Here is a 14,350-nt window from a genome sequence, read left to right as displayed (position 1 = left end):
GGCTCTGATGTCATGCTGGGAACAGACAGGCTTTAGAAGAAAACTAACTGTTTATGTTGACATACTGTAATTCTGTCCCCTTTTCCTGGTACTGTACCGGCACTGAATCAATAGGGCTTTACACACTACACACTGCCGGGGTTAACTCATTCTCCACCATTGGTGTCATGGAACGTCATTTAAGAGACAACGCTTCCCTGCCATATTGACGTCATCGGACGGCAATAAGTGTTTTCACCGTTATGTGATAGATGGCTCTCTTACTCACCTTGTTAAATAGTACAGCACGTCTAAAGGTGTTACAGGATCGACCACGATTGTCTAACAAAACCAGGAAGCAGAAAAAAGCAACAATCTCCCATCAGAAAAGGTCCATACAAGGGATCAGCCGAGCAGCATTTTGGTAAACAAACCACGTCACTGGGTGGCAACGGCATAGCCTGGGTAAACCCATCCCCCACGTGACCTGCTCTCAGACCTGTTCTCAGTCACTATGGTCTGGATTCCCACCATTGTTAAACGATTTCCTGCGGTTGTTGCCCCCCCCCCCGATAGACCGCTCCATTACGCAACCATCATCCAACCAGTTTAGTGCACAGAGCACATGCGCAGTGCAGCAGATGGCGTCATCACTCTGCGACCTTTGTTGTTAGCGCACTAGCTAACACTTTTCATTTCAGTACTGCTAACACGCAAATGGTTACAACCAGCTACAACCAACCAAGCCCCCCTCCGCCCGAAATGTAAACAGACTCAGAGCTGGCCTACGGATCGATGTGTGATTTCCAGGTAAGAATATGTTATTCACAGGTATATGCCACACTATATATTATCTCAGAAACTAGCGTAATTGTGTTTGGTAAGAAAGACATTCGATAAATGACTGACTTTTCCTCATCGGCTGTGTGGGGGTTAGCTAGATTACGGGAGCATTTAACGATCTAATGAATTCTAGAAAAACATGTCAGAAGCTAGCTAACGTTAGCCACGTGTAACATACAGTAACTGCTACGTTTGATATTATTAGAGCTTCCAAGAAGAGAGAACATCGCCTCTGCCAATGACTCCTGTGACGGTGGTCAGGGAATGAACAGGACAACTGACCCAAACCTCGATCCCTGCTGCAGATGGCCGCAGATCTGGAGAGATATTTGTGGCTGTGAAGAACAGTCATCATCTATACAGTTATCAGGGACACGCTGTCTTATCTGCATAAATCATATTGAATAGTACCAGACAAAACCTTCAAAACAAATCAAGCTCATGCAGGGTGTCGGGCAGCAGCAGTGCATCGCGCACCCCTCTGGAGCTCGCAGAGCTCCAGGCTGCCTCCGGGGCTCGACTCTGCTGCAGCCCGAGGTCGGGTGCAGGGTGTCGGGCACCGGCAGCAGTGCATCGCGCACCCCCTCTGGAGCTCACAGAGCTCCAGGCTGCCTCCGGGGCTCGACTCTGCTGCAGCCCGGAAATGATCGTGGACTTAATGTTAATCCAAAACGGCCACACTCATAACGGTAAGGTGTGTTTGACCTAGCTAGAAATAACGTTAATGCACTCGCATTTCAGCGTGGTTACAGATGTATCTGACGCTAGCTAGCTACAGTAGATTTGTGGAGGCTATAGCGTTAACGTGAATGTCATGATAGTGAGCGTAGTGTTATACTGTATATTATACATAATCCAGATCATATTCCAGATGCAACCTAGCTAGATGTTAAGCTCCACACTGCTGTATGAGTACAATCAAATCTATCAAGCCTTGATATCATATTCCAACGTGAATTCAGCTGAGGGGTTCGCTCCAGAACGAGACTGTTGCATTCAATATTTGTACACGTGTTTCTGACTTGGATTGATTAATCAAAATTTTCAAAATCTTTACTACTGTACTGTCCATTAATAATGACATCAGGTGACAAGCTGAAATGTCAATTCGTATAGCAAATCTAGGTAAATTTCAGACTTTAACGTAGTGTCTTGTCTGAAGTGAATACAAGTGACCTATATTTTTCAATCCTGTCTTTGAATAAAATACATTGTGTTATACTTGAAAACCATGTCTTTGCTCCCTTTGTGTTCACAATTACAACAAATCTGTATGGTTTATCTGTTGGCATTAAACCGTGGTATTTCCTTGGGTGATATTCCATATTTGTCATTAAACCTAGCTGTTCACATCTGCATTTTATACAAATTGGGCTAAATTTGCAATGATGAATCAAAGCCACGTGAGATATTAAGTAGCCTACTTTTATTAAAAAACAAAATAAAATGCAAAGAGAGGTTTCCTTCTCTAACTATTGGTGCGTTCACAAAATATTTACACAATGAGATTTTTTTATAAATAATAATCAATAACGTGGATAATGATGACATCTGCAGCTGCTGGACGAGAGACAGAAGAAACTACGAACGAAGATTGGACTCTGCTTCAATCAATGAATGCTTATAAATAAACCATACACATGAGAATTACCGTTAACGTTACAGCATTTAATAACATAAATATGGTGATATCTGGTGGTCTGAAATTACTCTCTATCTACAGTAGGGTAACTGGCTCCTATTGTGTCTTATTATTGTAACGTTTGAATCAGCGTTTCATAACTATAATAGCCTAATGTTACTGTAGCCTGGATGACGTTATAATGCTACCCAGCCTTCCAGCGTTTATCTTCCATAATGCATTAAATCATAATCACAATGCGAAGACATTAGCTGATCACCACAGAGCTGCACAGACAAGTTTATCAGATAATTTCGCCGTAAAATGTGTCCAGGTGATCAGCTCTGAAGCCCCGGCTTGTATGGTCCGCTAAAATCCGATTTCGATATAGGTGTTATTTTGATCAATATTGTATAGCTGGCTAGACAGAGGAGTTTATCTGGAATCAGTGTGACAAGATCCCTGCTGCTAGCTTGTCTGCCTTTCTGTGTCAGAGTATCTAGCTACATTATCTGCATTACATGCTACACCATGCAAATATATTTCGATATAATTCAAACAATTAGCCCACTGTACTACTGGACTGTGTATTGCTGTGAATAAGTTAGATTTGATTGTGTAAAGTGTTACATGTTATATTTTTAACTGAGCTTGGCAGAATTACCTCAACACAATTGTGTTGTGTATCAGCTTTAAATATCCAATATATACAGCATTAAACAAACGACCAGCAGCATTCAAATGTGCAAAAACGTTATATTTATTGAAATGTGGTGATCTCATGTCACATTACATAATGTTATGCCCAAATGGTCTACTGCCCAGAAGCGTCACTTTACATGTTTGGTAGGGAATTATTTTAATTATGTTAAACCAGCGTTTATCTTCCATAATGCATTAAATCATAATCACAATGCTATGAAGACATTAGCTGATCACCACAGAGCAGCACAGACAAGTTTATCAGATAATTTCGCCATAAAATGTGTCCAGGTGATCAGCTCTGAAGCCCTGGCTTGTATGGTCCGCTAAAATCCGATTTCGATAACGCTAGGTGTTATTTTGATCAACAGACCTCAACCTCAACAGCTGTTTTCACTTGAATTTCCTCACGTAGTTGCATAGCCATATAGCTAGCCAGCTAGTAGCTAGCTCGGGAGCTATGCTTTAGAGAGGCCAAATGCTAACGGCTAGGTAGTGCTAAGCCGCTGCAGCTGTTACACGTCATTGACAAAGACGCACTCTCTGATTGGCCGATCACGGCAGGACTGATGTTGGCAGTCACGCCGTCACTCATTGGCTGCGGGTCTGCGTGGGTCTTTCAATCGCCCCAGAAATCGATTTGAATGGCCCGTTCGCTAGACGATAGTGACTGGGAACTGAGAGAGCAGGTCACGTGGTGGCTGGGTTTACCTAGGCTAGCAACGGCAATGGAACCCTATGGAGCCCAAGTGGCGCGAGGCTTGTGTTTCTGACTCTAGCCAGTTTACATTTTAAAAACTGCGACAGTTCACACAACTTTAACACGACATGTATTATACATCAAACTCTTGAGCTACTTCTGCTCTCACTCAGAATGTCAAAATATAAGCGATGTGATGTATAGTTTTATTAACGTTTTTTTGGCTACTATTACTACTATTACTATTAACTGCCACGGGGTTGCGCATTTCTGGGTGTCAAGTGACGTCTCGCTGTTTCATCCTATAGCACAGCTCCATGGCACAAACGCTGGTCCAGCAGCTTTTATCGGTACGGGTTTGGAGTCCATTACAGCGGGGGGGACGGGCATGCCTGTCACTCAAACGTGAAGGATTTTGTTTTCACCACGCACCATGCACGGTGCAGGTTGTCACACAACCTACACGTCCACAAGTCACTTGTCAGCAGGAAATAGTAATCCAGTTCATAAACTCTTGACGCCGTGTACATTTCAGCCGGTAGATTGCTCCTGACATACAGTAGTAGGCTACACAGACAACCATAGTCGTCCCCCCCTGTGTGGGGGGGACGAACACATCGCTGTGGCCAAACACAATTCTGCTCACTCACAGACAGACAGCCACTTTACATCCTTATTATAGGATTTCTAGCCCAGGTCTAAGAGCATGCAGTGTGACAGTCACTTGACTTAGCCCCGGCTAAAGCCCAGGTCTAAGAGCATGCAGCGTGAGAGTCACTTGACTTAGCCCCGGCTAAAGCCCAGGTCTAAGAGCATGCAGTGTGAGAGTCACTTGACTTAGCCCCGGCTAAAGCCCAGGTCTAAGAGCATGCAGTGTGAGTCACTTGACTTAGCCCCGGCTAAAGCCCAGGTCTACGAGCATGCAGTGTGAGAGTCACTTGACTTAGCCCCGGCTAAAGCCCAGGTCTAAGAGCATGCAGTGTGACAGTCACTTGAATTAGCCCTGGCTAAAGCCCAGGTCTAAGAGCATGCAGTGTGAGAGTCACTTGACTTAGCCCCGGCTAAAGCCCAGGTCTAAGAGCATGCAGTGTGACAGTCACTTGATTTAGCCCCGGCTAAAGCCCAGGTCTAAGAGCATGCAGTGTGAGAGTCACTTGACTTAGCCCCGGCTAAAGCCCAGGTCTACGAGCATGCAGTGTGAGAGTCACTTGACTTAGCCCCGGCTAAAGCCCAGGTCTAAGAGCATGCAGCGTGAGAGTCACTTGACTTAGCCCCGGCTAAAGCCCAGGTCTAAGAGCATGCAGTGTGAGAGTCACTTGACTTAGCCCCGGCTAAAGCCCAGGTCTAAGAGCATGCAGTGTGACAGTCACTTGACTTAGCCCCGGCTAAAGCCCAGGTCTAAGAGCATGCAGCATGAGAGTCACTTGACTTAGCCCCGGCTAAAGCCCAGGTCTAAGAGCATGCAGCGTGAGAGTCACTTGACTTAGCCCCGGCTAAAGCCCAGGTCTAAGAGCATGCAGTGTGAGAGTCACTTGACTTAGCCCCGGCTAAAGCCCAGGTCTAAGAGCATGCAGTGTGAGTCACTTGACTTAGCCCCGGCTAAAGCCCAGGTCTACGAGCATGCAGTGTGAGAGTCACTTGACTTAGCCCCGGCTAAAGCCCAGGTCTAAGAGCATGCAGTGTGACAGTCACTTGAATTAGCCCTGGCTAAAGCCCAGGTCTAAGAGCATGCAGTGTGAGAGTCACTTGACTTAGCCCCGGCTAAAGCCCAGGTCTAAGAGCATGCAGTGTGACAGTCACTTGATTTAGCCCCGGCTAAAGCCCAGGTCTAAGAGCATGCAGTGTGAGAGTCACTTGACTTAGCCCCGGCTAAAGCCCAGGTCTACGAGCATGCAGTGTGAGAGTCACTTGACTTAGCCCGGGCTAAAGCCCAGGTCTAAGAGCATGCAGTGTGAGAGTCACTTGACTTAGCCCCGGCTAAAGCCCAGGTCTAAGAGCATGCAGTGTGAGAGTCACTTGACTTAGCCCTGGCTAAAGCCCAGGTCTAAGAGCATGCAGTGTGACAGTCACTTGATTTAGCCCCGGCTAAAGCCCAGGTCTAAGAGCATGCAGTGTGAGAGTCACTTGACTTAGCCCCGGCTAAAGCCCAGGGCTAAGAGCATGCAGTGTGAGAGTCACTTGACTTAGCCCCGGCTAAAGCCCAGGTCTAAGAGCATGCAGTGTGAGAGTCACTTGACTAAAGGTGCTCTTATACTCGAGCAAAGCTCTGTGGGGGTGGGGCCCCGCGAGTCTCCGTAGTCACCGTGTAGACCTCGCGCTGGGGGTGATACCATTATACTCAGAAAGTGATCAGCATGTATTGTACAATGGTGAGAACAGCCCGTGAAAAGTCGCAATGAAACTCTGTGCAGTACTGAGTGCGCTTTCACTCTCAAACGACCGCACATCAGCACATGAAGGACTCACCAAACTTGTTTTTACTGAAAGCCGTTTTTACTTCTCAGCCCTGATTGCCTACTCTGTGCTGCTTTTAATCTCTCTCAATCATGCTCTCAACACAACACATTTACTTGGTGAAATGACTAAAAACGAACAGTTGCAAATCAAAGTTTATAGCCTACCACATGGGTCAAGAAATGTGGTGAAAACACAGCTCAGTGTTCAGGGTTCAGTGGCTCGAAAGCAGCCATGTTTGGAGAGAAGCTCGCGCTGTTAGAAAAAAAATCAGGCACAACGCGAGCGGCCGCTGGAGCTAGCGAATAACCACGCCCAACAAATTTACGTAATTTGACGCGCCCTTCACGGCAGGGTGAGCATAATTCAGCCTTTAGCCCCGGCTAAAGCCCAGGTCTAAGAGCATGCAGTGTGAGAGTCACTTGACTTAGCCCCGGCTAAAGCCCAGGTCTAAGAGCATGCAGTGTGACAGTCACTTGATTTAGCCCCGGCTAAAGCCCAGGTCTAAGAGCATGCAGTGTGACAGTCACTTGATTTAGCCCCGGCTAAAGCCCAGGGCTAAGAGCGTGCAGTGTGAGAGTCACTTGACTTAGCCCCGGCTAAAGCCCAGGTCTAAGAACATGCAGTGTGACAGTCACTTGACTGTGAAAAGCCCTTTTAGTGGTACTTTTACCCCCTGGATACAGGCTATAATGTGGCAGTGGATGAGTTAGAACAGTGATTCAACTTGAGCCAGACTACATGTGCAATAAATTTTAACAGTTTTAACGCACACCTGCCGACCAATCAGAAGAGGATTCAACCAGAACATGTTATAACTTATAATATTTTAATAAGTGACTGAGTAAGTAATAATATAATAAGTGACTTACCCAACACACACGCACACACTCACCCAAACACACACACACCTACACACGCACACACACACACTCACCCAAACACACACACACACACCTGCTGCATGTTGTTGATGACTGCAGAGGATTAACCCGAGTGTGTGCGTGCGTACGTGTTACTGTACACCCTGATTCCGGTTTGACGACATGTCAGTTTGGTGTTAAAGCAGCTACGAGCAAGATTTTCGATTGTTATTAAACAGTCTAAATTTTATATCTTACCTGTAATAGTAGACGAGACCAACGCAGAGTAGTCTCGCTTGAACCCCGAGTGAATCGGCCAGTGTTAGTCTGTCTGTGGCCAGGGCAGATCAGGGAGTGAAATGAAATGGTTTGCAGCAGCCACTTCGGCCATAACCACAAAATAACTTCCAAAAAACCTGTTAGAATATAACGAGAGATGTTCGCGAGAGTGGCAAGCCCCTGCATGGCGTGTTCCTTGTTTATGGTCTGTTGCTAACTAAAACAACTTGGTTAATGTTTCTAATATATTTGTATTTTGTACATCATGATTTGTGCCAAAAAAACTGACATTAATAAGAACCGAAGGCTAATAGCTTGTTCCACTCAGTGGGCGAGAGACTAAATTTATGAAGCCAGTCCGGAAATTGCAGTCTCTCGAAAGGCACCATTACATTGAGTCATACACCCTCACCAGTTTTTAAATTATTATTATTTATTTTTTTACTTTGAGCACAAAAGTATAAAGAATGCAAAGTACCTGTCTGTCTGTCTGTGAGTGTGTGTGTGTGTGTGTGTGTGTGTGTGTGTGTGTGTGTGTGTGTGTGTGTGTGTGTGTGTGTGTGTGTGTGAGTGTGTGTGTGTGTGTGTGTGTGTGTGTGTGTGTGTGTGTGTGTGTGTGTGTGTGAGTGAGTGAGCAGTATTGTGTTACGTGAATGTGCTGAAGCTTTCAGGAAGTGTAAAGAGCATAATTAGGGCGGCCTAAATGGACAAAAATGGCTAATTAGTGGCCAACATTAGTCAACACAGGTTCAGCACCATGGAGATGGTTGGCATTAATTAGCTAGTGATGGAGCACACCTGAGTGGAGGAGCACAGCTGAACGGAGTTGGAATCAGCCAGGGAAGTGGACTATGAAAACCCTCTGGGGAGAGAGAGGTGAGGATGCATGCCAACTCGAGCGAGGCCTGACTAAATGGCCAGTCACGGCTATACTGCTAGGGACAGCTATACTGCTAGAGACAGCTCTTCTGCTAGGGACAGCTATTCTGCTAGGGACAGCTATTCTGCTAGGGACAGCTATTCTGCTAGGGACAGCTATACTGCTAGAGACAGCTATTCTGCTAGGGACAGCTATTCTGCTAGGGACAGCTATTCTGCTAGGGACAGCTATTCTGCTAGGGACAGCTATTCTGCTAGGGACAGCTATTCCGCTAGTCAAAAACATGCAGTGGCGAATAGTGTGGCTAATCAACAGGTCATGACTCAGCAACACATGAAATATCTTAAAATGACAAAATAGACAGGAGGGGGCTTTAAATAACAAAATGCTAAATGTGACTTACGGTGGAAATGTAGGCTAGGTTTTGAACATGATCAAATTGGGGCCTTTAGCATCTTGCTGCTAGACTCTAGCGCCTGAGTACTATTGTAAGCACTCTCATTTCAAAAGCAACATGAAAAGAATACACCCCCCCCCCCCCCCCCCGCCCCAAAAAAAGTGTGCGTGTGTGTGTGTGTGTGTGTGTGTGACAGAGGGAGAGAGAGAACGATGGAGATATTTAAGTGGTTGTTCATGACGTCTTCTTCATCTGTGTTTGTGCGTGCCTGCGTGCGTGCCTGCGTGTGTGTGTGTGTGTGTGCGTGTGCGTGTGCGTGTGTGTGTGCATGTGTGTCCTTGGCAGGTAGGATATAAGATCCGACCTGGTCAGTCAAAGAGAGAGAGAAACGGGGAAGAACGACAGAAATCATCTCCCTCCAACGGCCGAGTGACATCCTACACAAGCCAACCAGAGAGAGAGAGAGAGAGAGAGAGAGAGAGAGACGGGTCGGAGCGAGGAAAGGAGAGACAGGTGCGTGTCTTCATTAATTTAATTTAATTGTTTATTTACTTTTTTATTCGTTTTTATTTGTTTGTTTCATTCATTTGTTTGTTTAATCGATTTCTGTTATTTATTCTTGCTAAATTGTAAAAACATGAATATTTTCATGGTCAATAAACCAAGAAGCATTTTCTAAATAATTGCGTAAAAAAAAATATATAATGTATGTTTCAAAAGTCACACTGTATATATATATATAGATATATATATATATATATATAGATCGATAGATAGATAGATATAGATACAGATAGATAGATAGATAGATAGATAGATAGATAAATAGATAGATAGATAGATAGATAGATAGATAGATAGATAGATAGATAGATAGATAGATAGATAGATAGATAGATAGATAGATAGATAGATAGATAGATAGATAGATTGGATTATACTTATTGATGCATTAATGTGTTCATCTTTAATGTTGGAGCTGGTAATGTTGGGGATCATTTTGACAGGATCAAGTGCAGCAGATCATATATCTACATAATATAAGGTATTACAGTATTAAATTATCATTTTGTGAAATATGTTTTTGATTTGCCGACAGAAACATGTGTCCGGTGTGGTTCTTGGTTGTGGCGGTCGTGAGTGGGGCCAGAGGAGCTGCCAGTCAGTGCTGTGAGCATCTGTCCTGTCAGGAGCTGAACTCTGAGAGCAGCATGCTGGTACACACACACGGCACACGCACGCACACACACACACACACACACACACACACACACACATGCGCGCGCTCACACACACAGTCACACACACATACACACGCGCGCGCACGCACACACACACACACACACACACACACACACACACACACACACACACACACACACACACACACACAGCAGCAGCAGCAAAAATCAACTGCATAGATCCTGAGAAGATATCACTCTGGCCCTAAAATAAATATATTAAATTAATTAATACATATTTTCTTTTCTTCTTCTTTTTCTTCCCCATTACCTGTTCTCTTCTACAAATGATTCCACAGATTGTAAAATGTCTTATATTATAATTACATTCTGATGCAGGCCTTTGTGGGCAAAATTACAATGGAATGATGTGTAGAAAAAACAAATGGATTTACATTGTGAGCATGAGTGATACCTCTTCACTTGATCTGATGGAGCAGATCTCAGCAGAGCAGTCAGTCACAGGGTTTGTTAAAACTGTCAATCAAGAAACGTGTGGTAATTAAACAGTAAGACCCTGGCCAGATAGCCTGGTAAACCACCCGGTCACGTGAACTCACATTTTACATTTCCCTGGGAGGGTGTTTGCAGAAATTGCAAAGTGCTCTAGCCAATCAGCGACCCGCCTCGCTCACTCACTAGACTGCAGAGGTTTTCAAAGTGGGGAGGCGGGCCTACCCAGGGGGGCTCCAAACAGTTTTACTTATTACCAGCACCGCTGCTGGCCATTTTGGTGCCCTAAGCGTAATTGCTACGTGGTGCCCCCCCTCCTCCCAAGAAAAAATAAACCCAGAACTATAATAGTATATCACACTAATAAACTAACTACATCGTATATAACAGTAAAGAAGGCCAAAACCTTCATAAAATCATTCTTTCAGTCTCTTTTTCTCAAGAAAATACATATTCTAATAGAGAAATGAAGTGCTGCAGTGTGATACAGCACATGTATATGGCTCAGTTTGCAAAGTTAATTTCATGTCCAGTAACACATGATAACGTAAGTGTAACCCGCAGGTTATTTTCTGTTGCTACAAATTACAGATGTACACGTTCTCCTAATGGTTTAAATATTGATTATGACCTGAGGCCGTTTCTTTGAATTATTATTGAATTGCTGTGTAAATTGAGACAATTAGGCCAACTTTGTTGCCTAAATAGATGCCTTGTTTGGCATCACATTCAAAAAAATATTAATGATTGTGTATTGTAATTGTAAAATGTTTTTTCCTAAAACAGATCATTGGATTGTTGGAAATGAAAATCTGTACCTTATTGTATTTATATATGTTTTAACCCTTTTTGTAATTGTCTCACCTGCAACTGATTGGAGAAGGTGTGCCCTATAAAAAGGGTCACACCTCCTTATGTTGTACTGCACCCTGACGAAGGCACTTTCGCCCAAACATGTTGGTGTAACCATTAAAACACAGCAGAGGAGATTTTGAGTGTGCGACTTCTTTTCTTTATGTTACAAATTACAGATGTGACGTGCCCTAAACTCCTCACAGCGTCTGCTATAGATATAGTCGGTCACGTTACTTCCGGTATTACATGTATGTGTGAGTGGCCGTGGGGGAAAACGGGAGGATTTCTCCTCCCGCCCACTTTCCTGAGAAAAAGTGGCCGTGGCAACATAAGGTGAATAAGCATCCAAGAATTTAGCAAAACTGAGCAAATAAACTAAGGGGGCAACTTTTTACAAGCTTTGTGCAAAATGGTTAGTTTTTTCTACATTCATCAAGTCTGTTTTCTCCCCCCTCTCTCTCTCTCCCTCTCTGTCTCTCTCTCTCCTCTCTCTCTCCTCTCTCTCTCCATCAGGAGTGTATCCAGCTCTGTCGCTCTGACCTCACCGCAGAGACGCCGCTGATCCCGGGCAACGCCCACCTGGGACCTCTCTCTCCGTCGGACCCCGACCCCCCGGGCGCCCTTCCCCGCTCCTCCCCCCAGGCCAAGCGCTCGTACAGCATGGAGCACTTCCGCTGGGGGAAGCCTGTGGGGAGGAAGCGACGGCCTGTCAAAGTCTACACCGCCAATGGCCTGGAGGAGGAGTCAGCCGAGGGCTTCCCCACAGAGATGAGGAGAAGACAGCTGGGGGAGGGGGAGGAGAACGAGGAGGAGGTGTGTAGGATCAATTAAGTTTGGCCCTTGGGGGTAATTGAGCCATATGAAATCTGTTTTATTTAATTTTCTCCCAATTCCGTTAATTTTATTTTCCCCAATTCCGTTTATTTAATTTTTTCTGTTTCCCCCCCAAATTCCTTGTTTTCCCCATTTAAATTTAAATGTAGGGGTTAGGATACATTGTTTATTTATTTATGTATGTATGTATGTATGTATGTATGTATGTATGTATGTATGTATTTATGTATGTATGTATGTATGTATGTATTTATTTATTTATGTATTTATGTATTTATTTATGTATTTATTTATGTATTTATTTATTTGTTTATTTATTTATTTATTTGTTTATTATATTAATGAGGGCCCTGGCATTGGAACATCTAGGATGGAATGGAACCATCATTAATGGTATTGGTTACACCTGCTTTATTTCCTGCTCATCACTTTAAAGGTTGCTGACTGTGAAAAGGGTCAAAACAACTGTGGGATTTGTTTTTACCTTTATTTACTCCTTACAGGCCCAGCGGGAGGCAGAAGAGGCTCCGTGGCTCCTCCAGGAGAAGAAAGATGGCGGCTCGACGGGCTCGTACAAGATGAGCCACTTCCGCTGGGGCAGACCGCCAGCTAGCAAGCGCTATGGAGGCTTCATGAAGAGCTGGGACGAGAGAGCACAGAAACCTCTGCTCACTCTCTTCAAGAACGTCATCAACAAGGACCCACAGCAGCCCTGAGAGAGAGAGAGAGAGAGAGAGAGAGAGAGAGAGAGAGAGAGAGAGAGAGAGAGAGAGAGAGAGAGAGAGAGAGAGAGAGAGAGAGAGAGAGACCTTGATTTTTTTCTCAAATTCACAAAAAAAAGATTTAAAGGACCTGTGGGAACCCTGAGAGACAGAGAGAGAGAGAGAGAGAGATGGGAGGAGCTTTGCTTTTTAAGCTGATAGACCCTTCTCATGGGGGCCATTTTGTGTCGAAAAGGCAGAATAAACACAGGTGCAAGCAAAACACTAATGAGGGTTTCCAAATTCCAATCATGGAAGTTGGAAACCCTCATTAGTGTTTAGCTTGCACCTGTGTTTCCCCTGCCTTTTCGACACAAAATGGCCCCCGTGAGAAGGGTCCATTGGCTGGTTTAAGTCAGGGAGAGGAGAGCACTATTGGCCAGGGAAGCTCGTTGAGACTGCAGGGCCAGTCCTGAGACGAGCGAGGGGGGAGGGGGGGGTGTATTTATTGATTGATGTACATAACTGTAAATGAACTCTACATGAAAACATAAAGGAATATTTGCAAGCAAAATAAATTAAAGACTTGATTGTATTTAATCTATCTATCTGTCTATCTATCTATCTATCTATCTATCTATCTATCTATCTAGAGACTAGGTCATCATCATGGTTTTCTATTGAGTTTTCTTTTGGTTGTTTGGTTCCTTAGAAGTGTAATCAAATGGATTTTGTCCTCAATACGTGCTGAATGACAGAAAAAAGCAACAAAGTTGAAAGTTTTGAAAATCCTACCAAAATGCCTTTTTAGCCTTCTTACAATGGAACTCTATGGGAGGACTGTTCAAAGTTCAAACCATGGCCAATTTGAATTCTCACTACTCTTTCATACTTTAAGCTAGAGACTCCATTCAAACTTAAAAAACGTCACCACTTTTATTCCTTTAATGCGCTCATTCAGTTTTTTTTTTACCTTTTGTACTTTTTGAGAAGTCGCAGTTTGAGTTTTCTACTTTTTTTCAACTGTTAAAATAATTGGGTCATTCTGAGAAATTCTGTGACCGCGGAGAGCAAAATTCGGGCAACATTTTTGAGAGTCCTAAATCCAAAATGGCTCGGCTATGTTGGAAATTACCTTTTTTTATGGTTTGGCCTACAATGCTATAAAGTATATGGTTTCTGGGACTTTTTGGGTAGAGGAATTCGTAATGGATGTAGTTTTGATTATTTGACCTTCAAATCCAAGATGGCTGCCCATTTATATACCGTGGTGGTGGGCTGTACTGTAGTAAGCTGTGAAAAAGTGACATTTTATTGTGTCAAGTGCTGCTTGGTGGATTATCTATTATGCCGAATTTACCAGAAGATCCAAACAATTCATGCAAGATGATGTTCTATCGATAAAGTAGGCCTATGTTTTCCAGTAATCAATGTCACATTAAATTTCCATCTTTTTAACAGAGTTTGGCAGAATTACCTCAAGACAAGTGTGTATCAACGTCAAATGTCTCTAAGCTACAGTCACAGTTAGTTTCAGGGGTTAGTTTC

The 14,350-nt window shown here is 43.9% G+C and overlaps 1 protein-coding gene across 1 annotated transcript; it reads left to right on the top strand.

The window, feature by feature from the left end:
- Positions 1 to 9,821: 9,821 nt before the first annotated feature.
- Positions 9,822 to 12,817, top strand: pomca (proopiomelanocortin a; the record flags this gene model as incomplete). Its single annotated transcript, XM_083633174.1, has 3 exons — positions 9,822 to 9,935; positions 11,781 to 12,071; positions 12,611 to 12,817. 3 exons carry the CDS (start codon positions 9,822 to 9,824, stop codon positions 12,815 to 12,817), a joined length of 612 nt encoding a protein of 203 aa, XP_083489300.1.
- Positions 12,818 to 14,350: the final 1,533 nt, after the last annotated feature.

The sequence above is a fragment of the Poromitra crassiceps genome (genome assembly GCF_964638095.1).
Source record: "Poromitra crassiceps genome assembly, chromosome: 3".
NCBI lineage: Eukaryota > Metazoa > Chordata > Actinopteri > Beryciformes > Melamphaidae > Poromitra > Poromitra crassiceps.
The sequence above is the reverse complement of the archived record's forward strand: the minus strand, read 5'-3'. Positions and strand labels throughout refer to the sequence as shown.